Here is a 25,703-nt window from a genome sequence, read left to right as displayed (position 1 = left end):
CGCCCCTGAGGTGCTTTTGCCCTGCCATCGGCTGGGGGCGGGTGGGGGGGATGGAAGAGACACCCCCGTGAGCCTTTACGCCACCACCTGGACCTCTATTGGCTCCTTTAATGGGCTGAGTGGAGGGACTGCCACGTTTCTCTGAGGACCCCTGGTGCCAGACTCCCTGGCAGGTCCTGCTGGGAGCAAACCCGGAGGGGGCTCCTCCCCAGGGTGCCGGCTCAGGGTGCCCCAGGGTGCCGGCTCAGAGGTGGGGGGTCGCCCAAGGCGACCGAGGAGCTGCCTGCCCTTCTTGGTACCTGACCGCTCCCCCGCCCCCCGACCCTTCAGGTGCATCCACAGCCTGTGACGGTGAGGGGAGGTGGGGACACTCCATCACTCCTCTCCTGGGACCAAGGCCCAGAGCTGGGGATGATTTGGCCTGGCTCCCCGCCAGTTGGGTCCAGCACGGACCAGTCTTGCCCACAGACCCCAGGAATCAGGGTTCGTAGGCAGGATCAGCAGGGGATCTGGAGGTCAGGGGGTAGGCAGAAACCGAGCCCCAGGGGGGGCACCCACCGCTCGGGGCGGAGCATCGGCCCGGAAGCGGGCTGCGCGCTCCTTGGTCCCTCCCGCCGCATCGCTCTGCGCGGCTCCTGGCGCCGCCGTGCTGTAATCCGACTCCGCGCTCGTGGGGGGCGGGAGCCCGCGCGGCGCTGCGCCCCGGCCCGAGTGCCACATCACTGCCCGCCACCCTGCCCGCCGCCCACCATGCGGCCCCCGCCGCCGCCGCTGCTCTTCGCGATGCTGGTCCTCGCCGCCGCCCGGCCCTGGTGCGAGCCCACCCCGGACGCCGCGGGTAAGGCCGTACGGCTCGCGCCCTGGGGTGGAACTCGGCGCCCCGGAACCGGGAACTATCCCCCGCGTGACCCATGGTCCCCAAGTGGGCACCCTGTGACCTTGGACCTCGGGGTCTGCGCAGGAGCGGGCAGCCGGCTGTCTGAGCGCATCCAGGCTGGGACCCCCGGGCTGAACGCACAGGCAGCTTGTGGGCAGCGGAGGTACCCGGTGCTGTGGCCGGGGCTTCTTCTCGGTCTGGGCACAGCGGGCAGGGCGCCCTGCAGGTGGGGTCCGAGGGAGCGGATGCCAGAACTTTGCAGGAGGAGAGGTCGTCCGAGGTCCCCGGTCCTTCCAGGAGGGGGGCGGCCTCTGGGCAGGGCACACTCTTGACCCCTCCCTCCCATCTCTGCGGCCTGGACAACAGCGTCTCCGGAAGTGGGCGCAGAGGGCCGGGGAGGAGGGGGTAGGATTCTGGGGCAGGGGGAGGGGAGAGTGTCGGGAGCCAGGGACCCTCCCGGGTGCCGGGCTGAGGCGGGGGCCAGCTGGGGGCCCGGGCTCCGGTCCTGACCACACCTCCCGTTCTGGAGTGGGCCTCGCTGCTTTCCCTTTACGTTTAAAGGTGAGGGTGTATCTAGTCCGCTGCCCTCAGCGTTCTTAGCAGCAGCAGACATCTGGGCCCCTGGAGGGCGGGGGTCCCCTGGGGCACAGGGGTCTGGGAGTGTCAGATTCGGAATCTCTCGAGCGCTGGAGGTTTGTGGATACCTGAGAACTTGCGGGCACCAGCCCAGTGGGTGTGCCAGGAGCAAGATGCCTCTCGAATGTGCCGACGGCCATCGTTTCCCTTGCTTCTCCCTCAGCCCAAACTGAATTTTCTCTCCTCCTCTACCCCGCTTCACCTTTTCCTCCCCCACTTGCTACAGAAAGACCCGGGCCAGGCGGAGTGTGTATGGGTGTGTGTGTGTGTGTTCACACGCACGCCTGCACATCTGTGCACGGGTTGCAGATGGAACTTGCATGGTGTCATGGATGGACCCTCCCCTGAGGGTCCTCTCCTGAGGCCCCAGGAAATGTCAGGGATTACAGTGCCCTCTTCCAGGATGCTCTCCCTGACCTCCCCTTTTTCCAGGGAGAAATGCAGCCCCCTCCTCTGGGCCCAGGTTGCCCCTTCCTCACCTGGAGGGATGAGCAGGGTGGATGTCTGTCCTCCACTCCGTGGTGGCATCAGTGACTGTTTCTAGAATAATTCCTTCCTCTGGTTGGATCTTCTCCTTACAGATGAGCATGTGTGGTCCGTGGAAACCCAGTGCCTTTTCCAGACCGCACGCTGACGTGGGCAGGGCCAGGCAGCCTGAGTCCAGGCTTTTATGTCCAGGACTAGATCCACGTCCTCACCGTCCCAGGGCTCAGAGCGGGCCCAGACGCTTCCCCCCGCCTGTCCCTTGCCTCCCTCAGGTCTTTATCGAGAGCCTGGGGTTTGAGGCAACTTTCATGCTTCTAGGGGCCAGGCAGGTCTGGGTTCAAATCCTGAGTCCTCTACACTGCTGTGTGGTCTTGGGCAGATGGCCCGACCTCTCTTACCTCATTCTATTATCGTTCCTCGTCTCGAAGACCTTCAGCCCCAGGTCAATGTTGCTCCCTTCGTTGAAGACATGCTGACACCTTGTGGTCGAGAGGTGTAACGGTCACGTGTGGACTGCTCAAAGGCAGCCTTGGGGCCAGCGCTGCCCGACAGAACGATGCCAACTACATACATCACTTCACATTTCCCAGAAGCCACACGAGCGAGATAATAAGAAACAGGCGAAATTAACTTTAATAACAAATTTGATTTAACCCAATACATCTGAAACATTGTTTCAGTGTTTTGTCATCAATGTAAAAATTAAGAATGAACTGTTTTACGTTCTTTTTTAAGTGCTCGTGGCTACCGTCCTGCATGGTGTGTCCTCTCTCACACCACCTCCAGCCCGAGCTCCCCAAAGGCACCCCCTGGGGCTTGCTTATCGTTATGGGTTGAATTGTGTCCCCCAAAGATATGTTGAAGTCCTAGCCCCCCTTCCCCCTTCCTGTGACCGTGACTTTCTTGGGAAACAGGGTCTTTGCAGGTACGGTCACATTAGAAGGAGGTTGCACTGCTTTAAGGTGGGTCCTGAATCCAATGACTGGTGTCCTTAGAAGAAGGAGGAAATTTGGACACAGACACACCAGGAAGGACGTGTGGTGACAGAGACAGAGAGCAGGGTGATGTGGCCACAGCCAAGGGTTGCTGGGGGTGGAAACTGGAGGAGGCAGGAGGACCCTCCCCGGACCCTGCGGAGGGTGTGGCCTGCCAGCAGCTTGATTTCAGGCTTTTGGCCTCCAGAACCGGGAGAGGAACAATGTTTGTTGTTCCAATTTGTGGTTCTCTGTTACGGCAGCCGCAGGAAGCGAGTCCACCCATCTCTCTGCCTTGCTTCCGGTGCCCACCCTGGAAGTGTTGGTGACCAAGTCAGCAGATGCCGCGCCCTTGTCCTCCCACTGGGCACCGCTGTCTGGCGGGAGGGTCACAACGGGCCGTCCCTCCTTCTCCCCGTGCGACCCCGAGCCACTGTGTGTTGGGCCCTTACTGGGCCCAGGCCCTGGCCTCAGCACCACCTCATCGGACCCTCCAACAACAGTGGGCACTCTTAGTATCATCCCCACTTTACAGATGAGAAGACTGAGGCACAGAGAGGAGCTTGATTCCCGAACTTCAGTTTTCTCACCTGTGACTCAGGGAGGCTCGAAGCCACGTGAAACCGGGAGGATCCGCTTGTCAGATCCACTCAAGTCCAGGCGACCGTGTGGCATCTGATGGCTTTGAAGGAGCAGGCGTGGCAGTCACTGTGCTCCGGCCTCCCTGCCACGCGTTTGCCTGAGGCCAGCACAGGCCCCGGGGCCAGCGGGGGCTCTGCCCACTGAGCGCCTGCCGAGAATCTGAGCAGATCTTCAGGTTCGCCCCCCTCGGCTCTGGGCTGGGCACACGGCAGGCGCAGCCTCGGCGTGGTGGGTGCAGGCATGAGGAGGGGTGGGGGCCTTGGCTGGAGCCATCCGCCTAGGGAGGCCTCGGGCTCCCGAGCTGACTGAGTCGTGGCATCCGTGTGGGTCCGAGCTCGCACGGGCCGTGAGGGCGGGTCGGCCGAGCTAAGCGTGAGTTCTGAGTGTGAGCCCTGGGCACGGATGCTCCCGGGGGTCCTGCTCCGATCGCGTCCTTTCATCTGTTCTCCCGACATCAGCGCAGACAAGCAGGTGACAGCGCAGCGTTCCAAGCTGCCCTGGGCCGGTTTCTGGTTCTTTCTTTCCCTTATGTTTTGATTCCTCCTCACGCCTCCTCATTCCGCAGAGGGCGGTGGGCACAAGTCTGGAGACACTTTAGACCGTAAAGGCGTGGAGTCGGGCGGGGGCGTGGAAATTCCCAGGCTGCAGGCTGAGAGCAGGTGCCTCATACTGCCTGGTGTCCTCACTCACCGCCAGCCTCATCCCAGCGGGCATTGCGGGGTAGCCGAGGGCACGGGTGGTGGACACGCAGCAGCCCTCTCTGTTGCGTTAAGGGTGGCAGTTCCACTGCCTGGATACTTTAGGAAAATGATTCTCTTGCCCGTTTCTTTGCCAAGTGGTACCAGCCAGTTAGGACAGCCTGAGTCCTTGGCTCACCAGGTGGTGAGAGGGCACCCTGAACGTCTCCATCCCATGAGAGCTTCGAGAGCTGGCCCGAGGGGTCAGGGACTGTGGCCGCCTAGTCCACGGTGGGGGAACCGTGTGCAGAGGTCCTCACGGGGGGCTGCCTGGCCCCCACCGCGTCCCCGCCACTGGGGACTGACGTGCTCAGGCAGGTTTCCACGACCCCCAGATCTTAAGGCGAATCCCTAGAAGCAGGTCCCACCCTTGCTGTGGTCCAGGCCTAGTTCCCGATGAGGTTACGGGGTTAGAAACAGCCTTTCCCCCTGGTCCTAGCCTCCTTTCCCTGCTCCTCCTGGGCTCCCCCTGCGCCCACTTCCCACTTTCTGTTTGTTTGTTTATTTACTTACTTATTTGCCCCTGGTCTTAGTTGCGGCAGCCGGGCTCCTTAGTTGTGGCATGTGAACTCTTAGTTGCGGCATGCGTGTGGGATCTAGTTCCCTGATCAGGGATCGAACCCGGGTCCTCTGCACTGGGAGCGTCAACCACTGCGCCACCCGGAAGTGCCCTCCCCACCACCAGCGCTGTCTCGTTTCCTGCCCTCCGCCACCCAGCCTGCCCTCCGCCTCCCAGGACCCCTGCACCAGCTGAGATTTAAATCTCATTTCCGTCTCTTGGAGCTGTTTTTTCCTCTTAGCTCTCACAGAGCACTTGGGACCTGCCTCTGATGGGGAACCTGGCGGGTAGTGTTGGTTGAGGTTGGTCTCACTGACCTTCCCAGGGGTCTCACTGTTGGGTCCATGTGTCTGGGCCTCGGGGAGGACCCTTGAAACCCACAGTTCCAAGGACAGTTCACGCGTTGGTCCTCTTCTCAGGAAACAGGAGACAGCACGCTGCAGAGTGTTCTGGAGGGGAGAGGGCCGCTGCCTGCCTGAGTCTCGGGGGAACTTGGAATAGTGTGGGGTGAGAGGCACTGGGGGGGTGCAGCCCCGGGTACAGCCTCTGAGGGCTGCTTGTTAAATATTTGGGAATCTGGTGAGAACTCGTTGAGCTGCAGGAAGCTGAAATTGGCCACAGTGGAAGTATTCTCACCACGGCGATCGGCCACCACTCTGAGCCAGGGCTCTTTCGTCCTGGCTGTCTTCCGTGAGGGGAGTCGTGTGACCTCTTCGAGACTCAGTCTCCCCTCCTGTGAAATACGGGAGGACGGCCATGTGGACATCAGAGGGTGGCTGTGAAGGGGAGGGTGGGCAGGGGGCCGGCGGCCTGGCCAGTACCCAATGAGAAGCAGCAGCGCCTTTGAGCACATTTGGGGGACGACTGATGGGCAGGGGTCCGCTCCCCTGACAGCACCGCCCTTTCTCTCCCCAGGTGGATGTCCCAGGGCAGGAGCTGCGGACAGCGGTACGGTACACGGACTTCCTGGTTTTGTTTTGTAGCAGTGACGCAGGTCCTTCACACTATCAGAGCGTTTTAGGGGGTGGAACCCACCGTTCTAAAGTGGTGAGGAATAAGGTGGCCCATTGATTAAACCCAGACCCATTTGAAACAGCCAGAAGTCAGACAAAACGAGACAAGGAGGCCCTTCCCTCTGTGCAGTTGGGCTCCCGAGCCTGACTCTGCCCGGCCTCCTGCAGGGGGTCCTCCTATTCCCCTCCCCCCTTCCCCCCCGCCAAGGCGGGATCTAAGTGGGCCGGGTTCCGACTGTGAGGTGTGCACACACCCGCTGCATTGGCTGTTCATTCTGTGCGTTCCCAGTCCTGTGCCCGGCACCTGCTGAGTCCAGGGCTGGGACAAGCCCCTTCCCTCCCTGGCCCTGAGTGCCTCCTTTGTAAAACGAGGAAGGGAATACTGATCTCGGGATGATTTGGGAGACGGCGTGGCTCTAACCTATCACAGGTGCTCAGAAGCACACGCTTCCTCAGTGCCCCTCCTGCCAGACTTAGGCATCGGGTGTATTCTAAGTGGAGGGACTAGATTTTTTAAAAGTAGGAAAATCTTTCCCCCATACGGAAGTCAGTGGCATGCCCTACCGTGGCAGACCCTCGGCCAAGGTGGCTCTCCTGCAGCCCTTTGGCACACGTGGAGGCTGGGACCCACAGAAGCCTGCCCTGCTGTCTCACCAGTGAGCCCCGGGAGCTCCTCTGGTCCTCCCGCAGGCCCCGGCCTCTCCCTGCCACGCTGCAGGTGCCCATCCCCTAGGCCCCGGCCCTGAGCGGGGGCAGAGCAGGCCCTTAGTAGGCGTCTGGGTGGGCCACCGTGGGAGGGAGTGACGTGGTGACCCCGCCTCCCCCAGCTACATGCGTGGACCTGCAGCTCCAGACCTGCAGCGATGCCTCCTACAACCAGACGACCTTCCCCACGCTGCTGGAGCATCGGTCCCGGGTGGCGGTGGAGTCCAGCTCCGAGTACATCCTGCTGAGCGTCCTGCACCACCTCCTGGAGGGCCAGTGCAACCCGGACCTGCGTCTGCTGGGCTGTGCCGTGCTGGTCCCACGGTGCGAGGGCGACCGGGCGCGCAGGCCCTGCCGGCACGTCTGCGAGGCGCTACGGGACGCCTGCCAGCCCGCCTTCGACGCCATTGACATGGCGTGGCCCTACTTCCTAGACTGCAGCCGCTACTTCGCGGGCCAGGAGGAGGGCTGCTACAACCCCCTGGAGAAGCTGCGAGGTGGGCTCTGGAGTCCCGTGGTGGTGAGCAGCTGGGGGGCGGGCGGGCGGATAGGACGCACGTCAGGTGGGAAGTGCCTGGGCCAGGGCGCCGACAAGGAGGCCCTGGATGCAGGTGTGCGGCTGGGAGGGCGGAGATGTGTGAGTCCTCGACGGCACCCCTCCCCCACCTTCAGAGAACAGAGGGCACTGTTGTGAGGAGGGCCTGTCCCCCCGTGAGGCCTGCCCGGCAAAGCCTGGCGATGCCTGTGGTCAGTCCTGAAAGACCACACGTAGAATACTGGCCGGGAGTGGCAGCTAGACTCCTCAAAGTGGGGTCTGTGGAGCCCCAGGGGAGAGGGGAAGAGGGGCTGCAGAGATGGGCTTTGGTTTCTCGTGTGGACAAACCAGTGGAGGTAGAATGGGCAGCCCTGGGTCGTGGTGATGGAATGGGCAGCCCTAGGTGGTGGTGAGCCCCTCGTCTTGGGGGGTGTGCAAGGAGCTCCTGGGGCCCCGCTTGGTAGAGATGCTGGAGGAGGGGGGGCGTGCAGGCCAAGTGCCTCTGCAGGCCTCCCTACCCCCTGGCTGGGCTTCCAGACTGGGTGAGAAGGGATAGCTCCAGTGCACAGTGGAACCCACAGCAGCCCCACTAGTAGAAGCCTCTGTGCCACCCGCCACCCCAGTCAGCAGCCACTGGTCACATGTGGCTCCCGAGTGTGACTAAGGATCTAAATTTTGATTTGGTTAGATTTTAATGAATTTGAGCTTAAATGCAGACAGCCACACGTGGCCAGTGTGTGACACGGGGCGGTGCAGAGTGACGTCGGCTTCTGGCTTCTCACGTGCTCGTGTCATGGAGCTCGCGGGGAAGTTCACGTGATCTGGGGCCAAGTGCTATACGCGTACTGTCTCATGAAGACCCCACAGCGACCCTGAATATTGGTGTAACCATTTTACAGATGCAAAGTGGAGGCTCTGGGAAGGCCAGTGGCGGCAGGCGGCCGGCTCCTGCCTGGTGGAGCTGGTGGGAGCCAGGCCAGTCACGGATGGATGGATCCATCTGTCCGTTCAGCAAAAGCTCTTGGGCACCTGCTGTGTCCATGGCTCCTGGCTGGGACATTGAGGATGGCGGGGGGCGGGGCACAGAGGTGCCTTGGGCTGGCCTCCACTCGCTGGCTGTGCGGGGCTCAGGGCTGATCCTGGAGCTGAATCTGGGGCGCTGGGGGTTCCGTCCACCTGCAGCTTCTGGGCGATGCGGTGGCCCGTGGGTGGCACCTTGCAGGCAGACAGGAGCCCTCTGCACGTGAGGACGCAGGAAGCGTGGACAGCGGGGACGGCCGGGTGGGGGACGAGAAACAGAGGAAGGAAACCAGACATCTCCCTGGGGTTGAGCCTGCCCGCCCTGAGAGAGCCCGCAGAGTGGGCTGGAGAGAGTTTATTTTGGGCAATTTTGCCACCAAATTACCAGTTCCATCTGCTTGCTTCTCCCTCGGAAACCATTCTGAGGAGAAACAAAACCACAGGGCAAGTGAGACGCTTGGGAAAAGCATTCCCCATCAGTGCTTCCCCCAGGACCAGCCTGCGGGGACCTGCGTCTTCCTGCGCAGACACCCCGGGGAAGGGGGTGGGCAGGGGCCCCTGGGGCCGGCCTTGGGGTGCTTATGTGGGTGGGAGGGGACAGCCAGCTGGCCTGTGGATTGTGCTAAAAAGCATCCTTCCCTCGACCTGGAAGCCCAGGAATTTCTCCTAAGAAAACTTTAAAATTGGGGAAAGAGCTTTTCTCTCGCCCCCTCCCGCTCCCATCCCCCTCCCTCTCTCTCCGCCTTCCCCCCCGCATGCTCACTGTTGTGTGGGTAATAACAGCTAACGTCTGGCCTCAGGAGGGTAGTGGAATAGTGGGCAGTAAGGAGCCTTTCAGAGCCTTGCTGCCTCCCTGACAAGATGTCGAAACTGTTTCCACCGCGATGCTGAGTAAACAACAGTAAAGGACAGAACCCTGCCTCCCTCCCCCCAGTTATAGCTTGACGCTCCCGGGACACCCAAAGTCAGGGGCGGCAGCTGAACGGAGCGTTCCCTTGGGTGGAGGATCCTGTCCGCGTGCCTCTTGCTTCGTGTTCTACTGTTCTGTCTTTTGTAAAATTTCCAAACTAACTACACATGATTGTTACTCATGGTAACGCCGGGAACTGTGTTGCTGGATACGTCTGCTGGGGGCTGTTCTTAGCTGTTGATATGAAGCATTAGAAAGAGATCTTTCATTACCAGCAAACACGGACTGGCCGGGGAGCCATCCGAGGGGGACAGGGGGGTCCCGACCCCCAAGCTGCCCCGGTGCAGTGTGGGTCGGGGTGAGGGCGCCGGGAGAGGGCAGGGCCCCTTGTCGTCATCGTGGGGTGGGGAGGGGGGTGGGCAGGCCCCAGCTGACCCCCGGCACCCGCGTCCCTCCCCCAGGAGGCCTGGACGTCGTCGAGGAGGCGCTGCCCTCGGGCCTTCCGCCAACCTTCCTTCGTTTCACCCACCACTCCTACGCCCAGATGGTCCGCGTGCTGAAGCAGACGGCGGCCCGCTGCACCCACGTAGCCAAGACCTACAGCATCGGGCGTAGCTTCGACGGCCGGGAGCTGCTGGTCATCGAGTTCTCGAGCCTGCCTGGCCAGCACGAGCTGAGTAAGCCACTGTCGCCGGCGGGGGCAGGGGTGAGAGGCCTGGGCCAGGAAAAGGCTCTGGCCTGCTTGACCTTGGGGTGCACGAGCCAGACCCGGGATCCTGATCAAGGTCCCCGATGTCTGGGGGACAGGGCGCGGCGGGGGCTTCGGGGTGTGCTTGGGGCACTGGGGTGCACGTCCCGTCCCACCGGGCATGTGTGACCGCTGTCACAGCCACATCGCTGGGAGGAGCAGCGGGGGGGCGGCCACGGTCCTGGAGAAGTGGGCTATACAAGTCAGGGGGCGTGAGGTGAGGGTGTGCAGTGGCTGCAGGCACGTCGGGCCTTGTGCGTCTGTAGTGCAAACTTAACTGTGCTTTGTCTGTACCTTTTGTTGTTTTTGCAACCTTGCCCTGGCACACCCGGACCCCAGGCAGGTATGTGGGGCTCTGGGTCCTGGCCCTTGACGTTTGCTACTTTAAGTTGCGTGCTCCACATTCAGAGAGTGATGTGAATATAGCAATTTTCCCATTTATTTAAAACCCACGTCCGTTTCAGCTCGAATCAGGCTTAGGTCCTGTTTGGAGACGGGGGAGCGCGTGGAGAGCGCCACATCTTACTGTCCCTCAGAGCCATGTTCTTGCAGGGCTGAGGAGGCGTCAGACTCCACCACAGTCCTGGGTCTTCTGCCATGACTGAGATGGGCCTGCGGTGCGGATACTGAAAAAACATGACTGTGAAACTGAATTTCAGGGCCAGGTCGAGGAAAGGCAGTGGGTCCTGGGGGCGGGGCTCAGGGGTCTGGCCCAAGAATCCAGATGTTCTAGCAAAGACTCAGCGCCCTGGCTGCAGCCTGTTTCCGGGGTGGCGGGGAGAAGACGATCACGAGACCCCCCCCCTCCAGGGCACTGAGAGCATCGGGCACAGGGGCCCCGTTCTGGCCTCTGCCGGGGAGTCGATGAGTGAGGGTCCCCGTCCTTCCTCGTCTGGTCTCTCAGCTTGTCTGTCCCTGTGACTGTGGAAGTCGGACGGGATTGGTCTAGAAACAGCCCCACTTGACCTTGGTCCTTACCCCTCGTCTTGGTTAAGTGGCTCTGGCCCCTTTGCTGGGCTGGCCACACTCAGCCAGTTTCCATCCTGGTGGCTTGGGCGACATGGACGTCATGAGCCCTGAGCTCTGTCTCCCGTCAGGGGCCAGAGGTCATCTAGCCCCACTCCAGCCTCCAAGGCCCACCCTGTCTCCTACCCCTCCAGCCCTGGGCTGAAGACAGGACTCTGGCTTTCAGACTGATTGGCCTGAAGCTTTGGAACATGTGGGCGAGGGGTTTTCCCTGTGAGAGGGTCAAGGGCGGTGGCTGGTGTGGAAAGCCTCAGGGTTGTTTATACCCTCGGATGTCGGAGGGACATGGCCGCTTGTTCCCACAGCTGGTGGTCCTTGGGCTGTGCACAGCCAGGGAGGGAGATGCCATTTTCCATTTTCCAGGTGAGCAGTGTGAGGCTCAGAGAGGAGAGGCGACTTGTCCTAGGTCACACAGTTAGTAAGACTGTCAGGCTCCTGGTCTACTCTTCCACCCACCCACCCATCCATCCATCCATCCATCCATCCATCCATCCATCCATCTATCCATCCGTCCGTCCATCCATCCATCCATCCACCCATCCATCCATCCACCCATCCATCCATCCATCCATCCACCCATCCATCCATCCATCCTTCCACCCACCCATCCATCCATCCATCCATCCATCCATCCATCCATCCATCCACCCACCCATCCATCCATCCATCCATCCTTCCACCCACCCATCCATCCATCCATCCATCCATCCATCCATCCATCCATCTATCCATCCGTCCGTCCGTCCATCCATCCATCCATCCATCCATCCATCCATCCATCCATCCATCCTTCCATCCATCCATCCATCCATCCATCCATCCATCCACCCACCCATCCATCCATCCTTCCATCCATCCATCCATCCATCCATCCATCCATCCTTCCATCCATCCATCCATCCATCCATCCATCCATCCATCCACCCACCCATCCATCTATCCACCCATCCATCCACCCACCCATCCATCCATCCATCCATCCATCCACCCACCCATCCATCTATCCACCCATCCATCCATCCATCCATCCACCCATCCATCCATCCATCCGTCCATCCATCCATCCATCCATCCATCCACCCACCCATCCATCCACTCACCCACCCATCCACCCATCCATCCATCCATCCACCCATTCACCCATCCATCCATCCATCCATCCATCCATCCATCCTTCCATCCATCCATCCATCCATCCATCCATCCATCCATCCACCCACCCATCCATCCACCCACCCACCCATCCACCCATCCATCCATCCATCCACCCATTCACCCATCCATCCATCCATCCATCCATCCACCCATTCACCCATTCACCCATCCATCCATCCATCCATCCATCCATCCTTCCATCCATCCATCCATCCATCCATCCACCCATTCACCCATCCATCCATCCATCCATCCATCCATCCATCCATCCATCCACCCATCCATCCATCCACCCATCCACCCACCCATCCATCCATCCATCCATCCATCCATCCACCCATCCATCCATCCATCCATCCACCCATCCATCCATCCATCCTTCCACCCATCCATCCATCCATCCATCCATCCACCCACCCATCCATCCACCCACCCACCCATCCATCCATCCATCCATCCATCCATCCATCCATCCTTCCACCCATCCATCCATCCATCCATCCATCCACCCACCCATCCATCCACCCACTCACCCATCCATCCATCCATCCATCCATCCATCCATCCATCCATCCACCCATCCATCCATCCATCCACCCATCCACCCATCCATCCATCCATCCATCCATCCTTCCATCCATCCATCCATCCATCCATCCATCCATCCACCCACCCATCCATCTATCCACCCATCCATCCACCCATCCATCCATCCAAGGGCCAGCTGCCTTTGCATCTAAGCACCAACGTATACCCTACTCTACTGCACAAACATGAAGAGTGGCCATGAATGAAATTCCCACAGACCAATGATAACTTATATTATTATTTATCAATATCTTTGATCCATCATGCTAATAGTTACGGCCATACATCACAGATGAGCTCAACAAAAGTGATGACCTTGATGAGACCTCATTAGGCACAGAGTCGCTTGGGCCAAAACGAGTAGGAATAGGTTCCAAAACAACTGGCCACCTTTGCCGTGTGGGCCCTCAAGTCTCTGGGGACCCTGGGGCTTTGAGACGGTGCCACCAGGTCACTGTATCCCCCCCCACTCCCGCAGTGGAGCCCGAGGTGAAACTCATCGGGAACATCCACGGCAATGAGGTGGCGGGCAGGGAGATGCTCATCTACCTGGCCCAGTACCTGTGCTCTGAGTACCTGCTGGGCAGCGACCGCATCCAGCGCCTGCTCAACACCACCCGCATCCACCTGCTGCCCTCCATGAACCCCGACGGCTACGAGGTGGCGGCCGCTGAGGTGAGCGCCCCCAGGCTGGCCCCGGGGCTGCCGCCTTCCCCCCTCCCCTGTTCGCTCACCCCCTAGCGGTTGTGCAGGGTCTCTGTGCACAGGACTCAGTGGGCCTCAACATCTGCAAGGTTCCCCTTGGGGGTGGGGAGGGCGGCAGACACTGGGAGTTCTATGGTGGGTTCAAAGGCGACGCGTGCTGTGGAAACAGGATGACGGGGGTGGCAGGAGCTGGACCATGTGCTGGCTGGAGGGGGCGCTCCGGGAGAAGGTGGCCCTGGGCAGGGCCTGCGGGAGGTGGAGCGAGCAGTGCAGCCCTGGAGAGGGGTATTCCAGGCGGAGAACAGCCAGTGCAGGGCCTGAGGTTGGAGGACCAGCCCAGAGGCTGGAGAGATGGCAGAGGAGGTCAAGGGCAGCTCCCAAGTTCATCACGTGAAGCCAGAGAGAAACCACAGCCCTGCCCGCGACTCTCAGCCCAGCCCTGCGCCTCCCTCCAGAAGGATCAGGGTGGGCGTGCTGACCCCTGGTCGGGGCCGACCTGTGTGTTCAGGGTGCCGGCTACAACGGGTGGACCAGTGGGAGGCAGAACGCGCAGAACCTGGACCTAAACCGCAACTTCCCCGACCTGACGTCCGAGTACTACCGCCTGGCCTCGGCCCGCAGCATGCGTGGTGGCCACATCGCCATCCCACAGCACTACTGGTGGGGTAAGGTAGGAGCCGCGCGCGCCCCTCTGATGCGGCCGGGGTCTCTGGTGTTCTGGGACCCTCGGGGGTCATCCTTCCCCAGGGCAGCAGAGCCTGGCGGTTAGCAGCCTTGGCCTTTGAGCCTCGGTTTCCTGCCTGCAACATGGGGATGGTTCTCACTGGGCCGCTGGTGGGATTCGGGGAGCGTGTACCGAAAGCACCCGGAGTCTGGCAGGTGCTCAGGGGCGGTGCCCCGGAGGGCTGCCTGGAGGGGGTGGCATCCCCAGGAGGTGGGCAAGAGAGTTCCAGGCCAGAGGATGGGCACGTGCGAGTGCCCGGTGGGGCCTGTACGGAATCCTGAATCTTGGACGTGGGGCTGGGTGGTCGGCGGGGACGTGCCCCGTCCTGAGGACTGCCTCGTCCGCCTGGGCAGGTGGCCCCTGAGACGAAGGCGATAATGAAGTGGATGAGGACCATCCCCTTCGTGCTCTCCGCCAGCCTCCACGGGGGCGACCTTGTGGTGTCCTATCCCTTCGACTTCTCCAAGCATCCCCAGGAGGAGAAGATGTTTTCTCCCACGCCTGACGAGAAGGTGAGAGGCTGGGCAGAAGTGCAGTGGATGCAGGAGAGGCAGCAGTGTGGGTGGTGCCCTCGGGGCCCCGGAGTCCTTCCGGTTCTGAGCTGGTGAAGCCCATGGAGCTCTGAAACATTAGGAGCCTTCTAGGCCCACCTCCAAACCCCTCCTCCAGGAAGCCTTCCAGCCAGCTGGAAGCAGCCCCTCCCTCCTCTGGCTGCCCCCCTTCCATCAGTGTCTCATCTGTCTGGGAGCTCCTGGGGTGGGGACCCTGGCCGAGTGCCCTCCCCCCAGGCCGCCCCGTGTCTTCTGTCCTCGGGAGGCTGGGGTTCCGGGCGACACCGGCAGAGGGCAGCACTGCATCGTGCACGGCGCCCCAGCTGGCTCCTGGCGCCTCCCTCCTTCCTGTGGGTCTGGCCAGTTTGTTAAGGGTCAGGTACCCTGGGACTTGAGGATGCGGTGGGATCAGAGTAGGAATTTTGGCCCCAGCGGTCACGTGGGCCCTGAGGAGACCCTTCAGACCCTGCTCAGACCAGCAGGGCATGAGACCCGTGATGACGGCCGGACCCCTCACCAATGCCGTTCTTCCCTTCCCCAGGGGCACCCCCTGCCCTGACTGATAGTAGAGGCTGGTCTCCTGGGAAGGGCATGGGGGTTGAGGCCAGGCAGTGGGTGATCTTCGGTGGGCCACAGCCGAGTGCACTGGAGCTTAGCTGCCCCAACTGCCCTGATGCCCCCCCGCCCCCAGGCCAGCTCCTGCCCTCCCACCCCGTCAGGAGGCAGGAGACTTCCCTGCCCTTCCGGGAAGACAGAGTTTGATAGTCCTTCCTTGACCAGCCCGGGGAGGCTTGGGAGGGTCTGAGCTGCCCGCTTGGTCACTCAGCAGGCCCCCTGGTGGCCCGGACTCGGGGTGGAGAGCGAGGCCTGGCCTCTGCTGCCTTCTCGCACTTTCCACCGGTACTGGGGCAGGGCAGGGAGGGTGGGACTGGTCCTGGACAGACATGTGCCCGGGGCTGGCTCCCCTCGTGTTCTCCTCCTGTGGCCACCCAGAGGCCGACCCTGCCTCACCCTGTCCCTCCCTGTGTGTGGCCGGTCCCGTGGACTGGGCCCTGGGCCGAGGGTCCTAGCTTAGGGTGGGAGACGGAGCGGAAACGGGAAAGGATGAGAAGGTGTGGCCTGGCCAGAAGAAGGGGCTGCCCAGGAGGCCGGGGACGTGCAGGGGTGGGGTGTGTGCGTGCGTGTGTGGGTGTGTGTGTGTGTGTGTGCGTGTGTGTGCGTGCTGGACCCTCAGCCTGAAGGTGCACTTTAAGGAGGGTGTCCTCAAGGGGCAGCTACCGCAGTGGAGCCTGAAAGGGCAGGTGGAGACTCCGCCAGACCCCCAGGAGTGAGGGTTCAGGGCCTGTGAGCAGTGAGGCTGGGGAGGCCCAGCAGGGATGGGCTGGGCCGGCCTCCTCCAGAGCTGGGGGCGCAGAGCCCGTGTCTCCTGCGATTGTGCCTGCACTCGTTCATTCTCGCTCCCACTCATCCATTCAGCCACTCGTTCACTCCCTCATTCATTCATTCATCCAGTCACTCCCTCACTGACTACAACCAGCACGTGCCTCGCACCTGGAGGGGTGCCAGGGTCTATGCTTGGAGCTCAGCCAGGGCCCCCTGGGGTGGCTGGGCGACCTCCGCTGTGCCTGGCCTCCGCCCGCTGTGCTGTCGGGGATCAGGGCCAATGCCTGGGGGAGGCCTGTGTCCTCCAGGCAGGAGGAGCCCCTGGCCGCTGGACTCAGAATCTCTGGATCTCAGGGGCAGGTGCGTGAAGACGCCTCTGGGGGGAAGTTCGCCTCCAGGAGTCCCCGCGGAGTCAGAACCCTGAGAACTTCCCCATCAGCCGTCAATCATCGATCATCAATCGATACTCCTTCAGCCCCGCAGCCAGTGGTGGTCTCTGTGGAAACCAGGGTCCCAGGAGAGGCTTGGGGAGTGGGGGCACGTGAGGAGGGCTTGGCCAGGGGGACCAGTTAACGCCCCCAAACTTCCACAGTGCCTGGTGGATGGGGGCCAGCGCCTCAGGGCAACGTCCAGGCCGGCCAGGGCTGCCTGCCTCGCCCCCCTCTGTCCCCCTCACACCTGCCCTTTCTGCCCAAATCCTACTCCCCAGCTGGGTTCGAGCTCCGTCCTGCCGACCAAGCCCTCCCTGACGCAACCCACCCCCAGTGGGAAGTAGCTGCCGTGTATCCAGGTCCCGGGCAGCCGGTCCTTCTCCGTGGCCCTGACTGTGATCCTAGGCCCCTCGCCAGCCCATGTCTGCCCCTCCTAGCAGCCCACTGCACCCCACCTTGTTTCATCTGGGGGGGCATTGTCTCTGTGTCCTTCTGCCACCCACCCACCACCCCGCCTGGACTCTGGGCGGAGATCCTGCCCCCAGGTCGGGCCTGTTCCCAGCCGGGCCTGGGGCTCCAGCGCCCTGGGGTTGTAGGGACTGGTGGTGACTTCCCCTGCTCTCCTGAGGCGGCTGACTGACAGGTGACAGGAGGAGGCCCCAGGGCAGGATGGAGAGAGAGACCTTCGAGAGGGGCTGGCCCAACCTACGCCCACCAGCCTAGGTCCCGCCCTACAGACAGGCGATGGAGGCCCGGCCACAGTTCCAGAAACAGCCCCGTCACCCCCTGGAGGCCTGGCTGAAGATGGTTGACCACAGCCCGCGGGTGACGGGGGCTGCTGGCAGGATGGCGGTCCCTGACTGCCCACCTCGGTGACTGAAGGACGTGCGTGGGCTTGTGTATTGGGTGCTTGCTTTGTGTCTGTGGGACCGAGTTGAAACTGCAGGCTTATCCCTGAGAAAGTGGACTCATCCTTCCCCAAACCCAAGGTCCCGGGGTCTGAGTCGCCAGGAGAGGCTCTCACTCTGGCCTGGAGCAGCCCCCCATTTCTGACCCCACCTGCCCACCTCCCTTTTTCTTAAAGAGGGGTGCCCAGCTCAGGACAGACCTCTCTCAGGGCCGCAGGGCCTGAACAGGCCCAGCACAGGTGGGCCCTCCTCCATCTGACCTCTACTTGGAGCCTCCGTCCTGGGTCAGACCCGTGTCTGGTCCTGGGACGTACAGGTGGCTGAGTCCAGCCTCGGGGAAGGACCTGGCGGCCCTGTGGGGTGGGGAGCGTAACGGGGGAGCTCTGGGCTGGGGGAGGTTAGTGGGGGAGGGGCTCCGCACCACCCAGGAATCGGGGTCGCACCCAGACGGGCCCTGCCCCCGAGGCTCCCCAACAGGGGGTGGCAGGCCCCGTGAGCTGCATCCCAACCGTGGTGGGCACTGCACGTGGTTATGGCAGTGGGCCGGTGGGCGCCCGCAGGGGCTGCCTGTCTCCTAGGGAAATGAAGTGACGGTTGTCATAGCCATTCGCTTGGGGGATGAAGTTAGTGAAAATGAGCCCCATGCCAGCCTCCCGCCTCTCCCGAGGCCTGCCCTCTGCACAGCGGCAGGAAACGCTTTATAAATTGCAAAGCCGACCTCCAGGTGCCCCGCCAGTGTCCCCACAGGGTGACCCCTTCTCGAGAGGAAGCCCCCGCTCCCTAGCCAGGTGCGTAGGGGCTCCACGATGCGCCCACGCACCCACCACCGGCGCCCCGAGCTCTGGCCGTCCCGCCTCCGGGCCTTTGCGCGTGCTGTGCCTTCTGCGGGGACCCTGGTCCCCCTCCCACCCGAGCTGCAGGTGCTCCCTGCGGCGGCCCTTCCTCGCCCCACTGCCCCAGCTCGGAGGGCGTCCTGCAGAGTGCCCACCTTCTGGTCTCGCCCTCGAGAGGACCTCTCTCTCCATCTCCTTCCAGATGTTCAAGTTGCTGGCCAAAGCCTACGCCGACGTGCACCCCATGATGATGGACAAGTCGGAGAACAGGTGTGGGGGGAACTTCCTGAAAAGTGGCAGCATCATCAACGGGGCAGACTGGTACAGCTTCACGGGAGGTGCGCCCTGGACCGGCGGGGGCGGGGGCGGGGCTGGATGGGGCGGGGCTGGCTGGGGCGGGGCGGGCTGGCGCCTCCTCCCAACAGCTTCTCCTGGGAACAGGGAGAGCAGCAGGGATGCCTCATGTGTGGAGTACGCTCTGGGGTGGGAAGATTAGGGCGTGGCTGACCTTAGTTCTCTCGCGGCCTTGGTGAAGTTCACGTGCGCCTGTCGTGGAAGGGCTAGACTGTGGCTTCCCCATGGCCAGTTTTGTGGTTTATTTAGTGGTCACTTAACATCTCACGGTTCCACCCGTGACCAGTTCTTTTTTGCCTTTTGGGGTTTAGTAGGGTTGCCCGATGGAATATGGGATTCCCCAGTTAAATGTGAATTTCAGAGAAGTAAGGAAGAGTTTTTAGTTCTGTATAAATACTGTGCAAGTCCCAGATATCGCACGGGATATACTTACACTAAAACCATATTCGTTGTTTCTCTGAAGTGTGGGAGCAGGTGACACCCTGTGTCATGGGGACACTGGAGGCTGGGCCCGCGTGCTTCCAGGTGCTGCCGCCAGCCCTCCACGCCAGCACGACCCTTATTATTCATGTCACAAGAGTAGGACCAGCTCGAGGGCCACGGCACGTGGTAGAGCTGGGACGCACCCTGCCTGTGCCCCCGCTTCTCCTGTGGAGGCGGGGACGGAGGTCCCTCAGCTCCCGTTCCACAGCCACTTTTGCCCCCTGCTCAGCTCAGTACCCCTGCTGCCCACGATGGCACGTGTGGTCCCTCCCGGGGGTCAGGGAGGCTCCTCTCCCTCCCAGGATCCAGACGGACGGGCCCCCTGACCCTCGGGGGGTGGGCTCCGAGTCTCAGGCATGACCTGTTCCTGGGGTCTGCAAAGGCCCCACTGGGGGGGCTGAGCCTGGGAGAGGCCAGCTGGGCTCCCCTCCCTCGGGACACGGACCCAGGGAGGGCATGGGGCCAGTGACCAGGGACAGAAGGGCCATCTGCAGGGGAGTGTGGCCTCTCTGTGGACGTGAACGTTAAGTCGGGAAGGTGGCCGCTGGGTACCGGGGTTCGGAGCAGGCTCTGAAGCTCTGAAGGCCGGGGCTCCCGCTGCCCCATCAGGGCCCAGGGCTGCCACAGAGCCTGGCTGCAGCTTCTGCGGGAGAAGACCTCCCAGAGCAGATGGGGTGGAAGGTAGACACGGGGGGGTGCGGTCAGCCCCACTTGCTCCGACGCCTCTGCCGTCTCCCTGGCTGGCCGTTGGCTTCGCTGGGCCAGGCTCACCCGGAGATGAAGGTAGTAGGACCTTCTTCCCTGAGCTGTGCTCGGGACCGTCCAGGTAAATGGACGTTATCACTGGGGGTTCAAGCCAGGGGAGGGCCAGCAGCTTGGGCCCCAGGGGCACGTCTGGCCCCCACATGCTCCCAGCTTCTCTGCTGGAAGTGGGCTTGCTCCCTACCCCCCAAGGGGCCGCAGGGATGCTGCGTGAGCCCGCGGACGTGGGCGCCAGACCACTTGGTCCACAGTGCAGCTGCCCACTCCCTGGACCTTGGGTGGGAGCTGTGACGTTCCCGGGCCTCAGTCTGCTCATCTGGGAGGCGCGGGTAGGACCGCAGCCCCTCCCAGCTGCCCGGCCCAGGGCCCTGCAGGGGCCGGCGTTGAGAGCCACCCACTCTGTGCTGTAGGCATGTCCGACTTCAACTACCTGCACAGTAACTGCTTTGAGATCACGGTGGAGCTGGGCTGCGTGAAGTTCCCCCCCGAGGAGGCCCTCTATACCATCTGGCAGCACAATAAGGAACCACTCCTGAACTTCGTGGAGATGGTGAGCTCTGGGCAGCCCCCGGGGCCTGGCATGGGGAGGGCCAGACCCAGGCCGTGCGTAGGGGCTCAGCGCCCGTGCTGTCACACGATTACACTGCTCTTGTTTATTCGTTAACCACCTGTGTTCACGAGTGAGGATTCGCCGGCCACCCTGGGGCGGCTGGGGACACCACGGGGCATACAACAGGGCCCCCAGTGCAGGAAAGGTCTCAACAAGGGGAGTGCAGGGTCCGGGGCAGCCCAGGAGAGGCACCTGACCCAGCCTCAGAGGCCACGGGGGTCTTCCTGGAGGAGACGGCACCTGGGCTGCACCTTGAAGAAGGAGGGAGATCAGGTGACAGGACAGGGACCCCTCTGGCAGGGGGGACAGCACATGTTAGAATTCAGTGGGACGTTTAGGCCTGCAGGGGCACCGTGGCCAGAGGAATGGGGCAGGCCCTGGTCGGGGGCGGGCCCAGAGGTGATGGCTGGGCGGCAGGGTGTCTGTGCGGTCCAGGCAGGGCCTTGTGCGATCTGCCCCTGGGACTCAGAGGGGAGGTCACAGGCTGCTGGGGCAGCAGTGAGGCTCCCGGACTGAGGGGTAACCCCCCCACCAGTTATGGGGCTGAGGTCACCCAGAGGGGGGCAGGCTGTGAGCGGGGGCCTCAGAGAACGTGTCTACAATCACCCATCGCTGGACCCCGAGAGCCAGGTCTCCCAGCGGCCTGGTGGCTGCGTGGGGACCGCATGCCGCAGGTCCCACTGCCTCTCCCAGCCCTGCCCCACCCCTCAGTCTCCCCAGCATGGCCTGCCACCAGGGCTCTGAATAGGATAACGCTCACGAAAGGGACACAGGAATTCAAACTGGATCGACAGTGCTTTTGTATTACAGTAGAAGCCTCTATATTTTGCTTATCCCTGAGCATTTTTAAGAATCATAAAGATGGCATGTTGCCGTAGCGACCCGGCAAGAAGCAGGTCCTAAGAGGAAAACAGGATCGCCCGAGGGAGACAACGAGGGGCTGTGAGCGCACAGAGCTTTCCGTTGGTGTCCACGTGTCGTCGAATCCTGACACCAGTCCTGGCCAGGGGATGGGGCTGCCCCACTTTTTAGATGGAGGAACAGGGGTGCTGGGGGAAGGATCGTGCTGGTGCGGGGTTGCTGGGCTCCCATCCTGGCTCACAGAGGCTGTGATACAGCCAGAGGAGGAGACAGAGGGTCAGAGAGTGACCGGGCGGGTCCAGTGTCACCAGCCACTGCGCAGAGCTCGAACTCAGATGTGCCTGCCCCCAACGCCAGTTCTGTGGTCGAGCCCCCTGCTTTCTGGAAAGATCAGGAACCTTCCTCCAGGCAGGAAGGAAGCCGAGCCTCCGGACCAGCAGCTGCAGCAATAGGAAGGAAGCAAGGCCGCGGGTAACAACTGGGCGTTGTTCGCACTGTTCCTTCTCTGCGGCTGTGCCGGTGACCTCGCTGCGGGGCCTGGGCATCATCGATGATGGCTCGAGGCCAGGCCTCCTGGCTCGTTTCGTTTTACGGCTGTCTGGTGAAAATGAGTTTTAAGGAGTCTTAAATGGAGCTGGGATTGCTCCGTGGATATTGTATGTGAAGGCTCGGGGTATAAAGATTTAATAGCAAGCGCGATACCGTGGAAGGCCGGGCAGCACATGGCCGGGCGTGGCCGGCCTCCCAGGATGGCCCCCAGGACAGCTGCCCGGGCCTCCTGATAAGGATCCGTCTGTCGTGTCCACTGAGGCCTTTTGCACAGTGATCCTGACCAGGCCTGGGCGGGGGGCGTCTACATCCCCCTGGACAGGAGGGGAGGGGCAGGCACGCCATCTCTCCTCCTCTGCCTGAGAGCTCCGCGTCCCTGGTTCTGCGTGAAGGTGACTCCTCAGCCCGAGAACGAGGTCGGACCAAAATCTCGCTGGTGCGTGCTGGGATTACATGAGGCCCTACTGTGTGCTGGCCTCTGTTCTCAGGCCGCGGGGGAGGGGAAAGGGCAGATGACATCGCAGTGAGGTCAGGGCTGGGAGAGTGGAAATCAAGACCGTGGGACCCCAGAAGAGGCCCCTGATGTGGCCAGTCACGGAGGGCTTCCTTGAGGAAGAGGTGTGTGAACTGTGTCTCTAAGGGGGAGAGGAATAGGCCAGGTGAGGGAGCTGGTCAGGTGCTCTGAGCAAAGGAAGGGCCGGGATGCAGGCTGGGAGTCCGGGGGCAGCCTCCGGGGATAGGGCAGCGCCCATGTGCTGTCTCCCCTCCCCCCAGGGCGTCCCGGCCGCCTTTGATGTGAGCTTCAACCTCTGGTTGTTTGCGGCCCGACAGAGCAAAGGCTGTTCAGCGTGTTTGTTGCTGATTGTTTCAGGAGAACTGTGCACGGGCTCAGGGCTCCAGGAGCTGATTTCTTTGGAAAGTGCGGCTTCCTAGTCTTACTGTGATGTGTGCAGGAGCTGCAGGGCGTGTGCTCGGGAATGGCTGTGCCTAGGACCCACCAGGAGGGTGGGCCGTCCTGCCTCCAGCTCGGCCGCTGCGGCTCACGTGTATTAATTCTTATTTCCTGAGGTGGGCACGGTGACCCTGTGTTACAGATGGGGAGAGTGGCCCGAGATGCCAGGTAGCTTTCCAAGGTCAAGGAGAGGGTTGGTGCCCAGCCAGGACTGACACTAGGGTCCAAACCCTCGGGCCCGTGTCCTCCCGCTGCCCCACGCTGCCTTGGGGCCTCGGCTCAGAGAGAAGCTGCCACACCGGCTCTGCCTGGGAAGGCAGGGGGCTCAGTGCTCATGGCCCAGGAGATGATGTCAGCCAGACCCCCGAGCTGGACTGTGGGCCGTTCACAAACCCAGGACGGGGTTGATTGCCGCAGGGGGACCCCAGAGGTGGGCTCACTGGTCACCCTCGCTTCACAGATGAGGAGACCAAGGCCCAGAGGGGGTGTGGCTTACTCAAGATGGCGAGGCGACTGGTGCAGAGCTGGGATTAGCCAGGCCATTTCCCTGGGGACGGGTGGGGACTGGCTGGGAGGGCTGCCGGGCGCTCAGCAGGGTACGTGCCGTACCCATGCCCTGTCCTTGGTCTCCTCAGGTGCACCGGGGCATCAAAGGCGTGGTGATGGACAAATTTGGCAAGCCGGTCAAAAACGCCCGGATCTTAGTCAAGGGCATCCGTCATGACATCACCACCGGTGAGCACTTCCCGGGGCCACGTGGTGCCGGCACCTGCAGTGCTCAGAGCATGCCCGCCGCTCCCTCCGTCCTGCGCCGGCCCGGGGGGGGGGGGTGAGGGGGGGGAGCCCTGGGGTCTGCGTCCACGGCGAGCTGTGTCTCCCGCAGCATTGGGTCCAGCGGGGGGTTAGGGGTTGCGCTCACGTCCTGGCTGCCAGTGACCATCGATGCGGATTCCATGTTCCTCAAGAAGTGACTGCTGGGCAAACCTTCTCAAAGACTACAGGAGGGACCCCGCTGGTTCCTATCCTAGAGCTTACATCCCACCGATAAGCTGGGGTGCCCATGTGGGCTCCAGGTGCCCTCAGGGATTTCACAGCTGATTTGAAAAATACCGTACATTGTGATGTGAGTTCCTAGTGGAAACAATCCAGAGGAGGGAGGGATTGCTAACTGTGTGGGGGATGGAATGGTCTGTGAAGGCTTCAGAGAGGAGGTGCTGCCTAAGCAGGGTTTTGAGGGATGAATAGGAGTTTGACAGAGGGAGCATGTGGGAAGGACATTCCAGGCCAATGCAGAGGTAGACCTTTGGGGTCTGCTGCCCCCCATTACCCATCATCAAAAAGCTATCTGAGCCCAGGTCTGAGAGTCATTTTCATTCCATCTGTCCGCAGCCCCAGATGGTGACTACTGGAGACTGCTGCCCCCAGGGTCCCACATCGTCATCGCTCAAGCCCCTGGCTACTCCAAGGTCATCAAGAAAGTCATCATCCCTGCCCGGATGAAGAGGGCCGGCCGTGTGGACTTCATTCTCCAGCCGCTGAGGATCAGACCCCGAACGTTCCTTCTCGGGCCACGGAGAAGTGGGCCCGGAGGTGCCGGCCCACACAGGGAGCCCGAGGAGTCCAGCCAGGAGCCCCTGGGGGCCCGGAGACAGCCCGCGGCCGGCGGCAGCAAGCCCTGGTGGTGGTCCTACTTCACGTCGCTTGGCCCGCACCAGCCTCGCTGGCTGCTCAAGTACTAGGCCCCCCGCCCCCCACGCGCTCTCTTGCTCTTGATTCCATCCTCCAAAGACATCCCACAAAGCCGTGTTTGTTTTATTAAAGTGATGAGACGCTCTGTGTGTGAGGCCCTGCAGGGGAAGACACGGTCCCTGGAGGAGAGAGGGTCGCTTGGGCAAGGGCTCCTCTGTCCCACAGGCAGCCAGTAGCGGGGTTGCCCTTCAAACCCCTCTGTGTGTGGCCCATTCCCAGAAAGTGAGGTCTTAAATCCAGAGGGACCTCTACTTTACAGACCGGAAACCGAGGCTCAGTGGGGGCCGTGACACCCCAAGGTCACACATGGAGAGGGTGGTGCCGGGCTGGGAGCCGAGACTCTGGGTCCTACAGCTGAAGGTTGTGTGTCTGGGAATATGTGGAGGTTGGAGGCCACGGAGACAGGTGGGGGGAACCTGGCTGGGGAAGTGGCAGGTGAGCAGCAGGTGACCCCCTCAGAGTCACAGCCTCAAGGGTAGGAGAGCTGGCAAGAGGCATCACCCAGGGCTTCCCTGGTGGCGCAGTGGTCGAGAGTCCGCCTGCCGATGCAGGGGACACGGGTTCGTGCCCCGGTCCGGGAGGATCCCACATGCCGCGAAGCGGCTGGGCCCGTGAGCCATGGCTGCTGAGCCTGCGTGTCTGGAGCCTGTGCTCTGCAACGGGAGAGGCTGCAACAGTGAGAGGCCCGCGTACCGCCAAAAAAAAAAAAAAGAAGCAGCATCACCCAATGGTCACACTCAGAGACTCCTGACTCCAGGAGGGAGGGTCTCCCTCGGCCCCATCCTCATCCTGTGTTGCCACCAACTCAGGTCCAGGGGTACCTGAGGCCCCAAACTCCCCACAGGACCCCCTTCTGGTCCGCTTCTGAAGTTAGGTGGGTCTGTCGTTCCTGGGATCTATCAGGCAGGGAGTGAGGTAGCCTATCAGAGAAGGCTCGTAGAGAGGGTGCATTGGTCAGCTAGGGCTGCGTAACAAAGCACCGCAGACCAGGCCTCAGACCACAGACACTTGTCTCCTGGCCTTGGAGGCTGGGGATCTGAGTCAGGGTGTCAGCAGGCTGGTTCCATCTGAGGCCATGAGGGAGGATCTGCTCTAAGCCTGTGTCCTTGGCTTCTAGATGGCTGTCTTCACCCCACCTCTTCACATCCTCTTCCCTCCATGCCTGTCTGTCTCTCTATCCAAATGCCCTCTTTGTATGTCTTATTGGATCAGGGTCCACCCTGATGGCCTCATTTTA

At 62.0% G+C, this 25,703-nt stretch overlaps 1 protein-coding gene across 3 annotated transcripts; it reads left to right on the top strand.

Moving 5' to 3' along the window:
* The first annotated feature begins 711 nt into the window (after positions 1-711).
* Positions 712-24,551, top strand: CPZ (carboxypeptidase Z). 3 transcript variants are annotated; one of them, XM_030876804.2, is made up of 11 exons: positions 712-838; positions 5,827-5,859; positions 6,752-7,126; positions 9,556-9,771; positions 13,090-13,286; positions 13,825-13,986; positions 14,394-14,552; positions 18,349-18,484; positions 20,156-20,295; positions 23,353-23,452; positions 24,107-24,551. In XM_030876804.2, exons 1-11 carry the CDS (start codon positions 751-753, stop codon positions 24,454-24,456), a joined length of 1,956 nt encoding a protein of 651 aa, XP_030732664.1. In that variant the 5' UTR covers positions 712-750; the 3' UTR covers positions 24,457-24,551. The 3 variants fall into 3 exon arrangements, with proteins under 3 accessions (XP_030732664.1, XP_060154708.1, XP_060154707.1); XM_060298725.2 differs by having other exon boundaries at positions 5,827-5,905; XM_060298724.2 differs by having other exon boundaries at positions 5,827-5,958; positions 6,772-7,126.
* Positions 24,552-25,703: the final 1,152 nt, after the last annotated feature.

The sequence above is a fragment of the Globicephala melas genome, chromosome 5 (assembly GCF_963455315.2).
Source record: "Globicephala melas chromosome 5, mGloMel1.2, whole genome shotgun sequence".
Classification (NCBI taxonomy): domain Eukaryota; kingdom Metazoa; phylum Chordata; class Mammalia; order Artiodactyla; family Delphinidae; genus Globicephala; species Globicephala melas.
Note: the sequence above shows the minus strand (reverse complement) of the source record. Positions and strands in the feature narration are given on the sequence as shown.

Coding starts and splice junctions, on each gene's coding strand:
- CPZ (XM_030876804.2), top strand. CDS start 751: ATGCGGCCCCCGCCGCCGCCGCTGCTCTTCGCGATGCTGGTCCTCGCC. Junction 14,553..18,348: donor CTCCCACGCCTGACGAGAAG/GTGAGAGGCTGG, acceptor ATCTCCTTCCAG/ATGTTCAAGTTGCTGGCCAA. Junction 18,485..20,155: donor CTGGTACAGCTTCACGGGAG/GTGCGCCCTGGA, acceptor TCTGTGCTGTAG/GCATGTCCGACTTCAACTAC.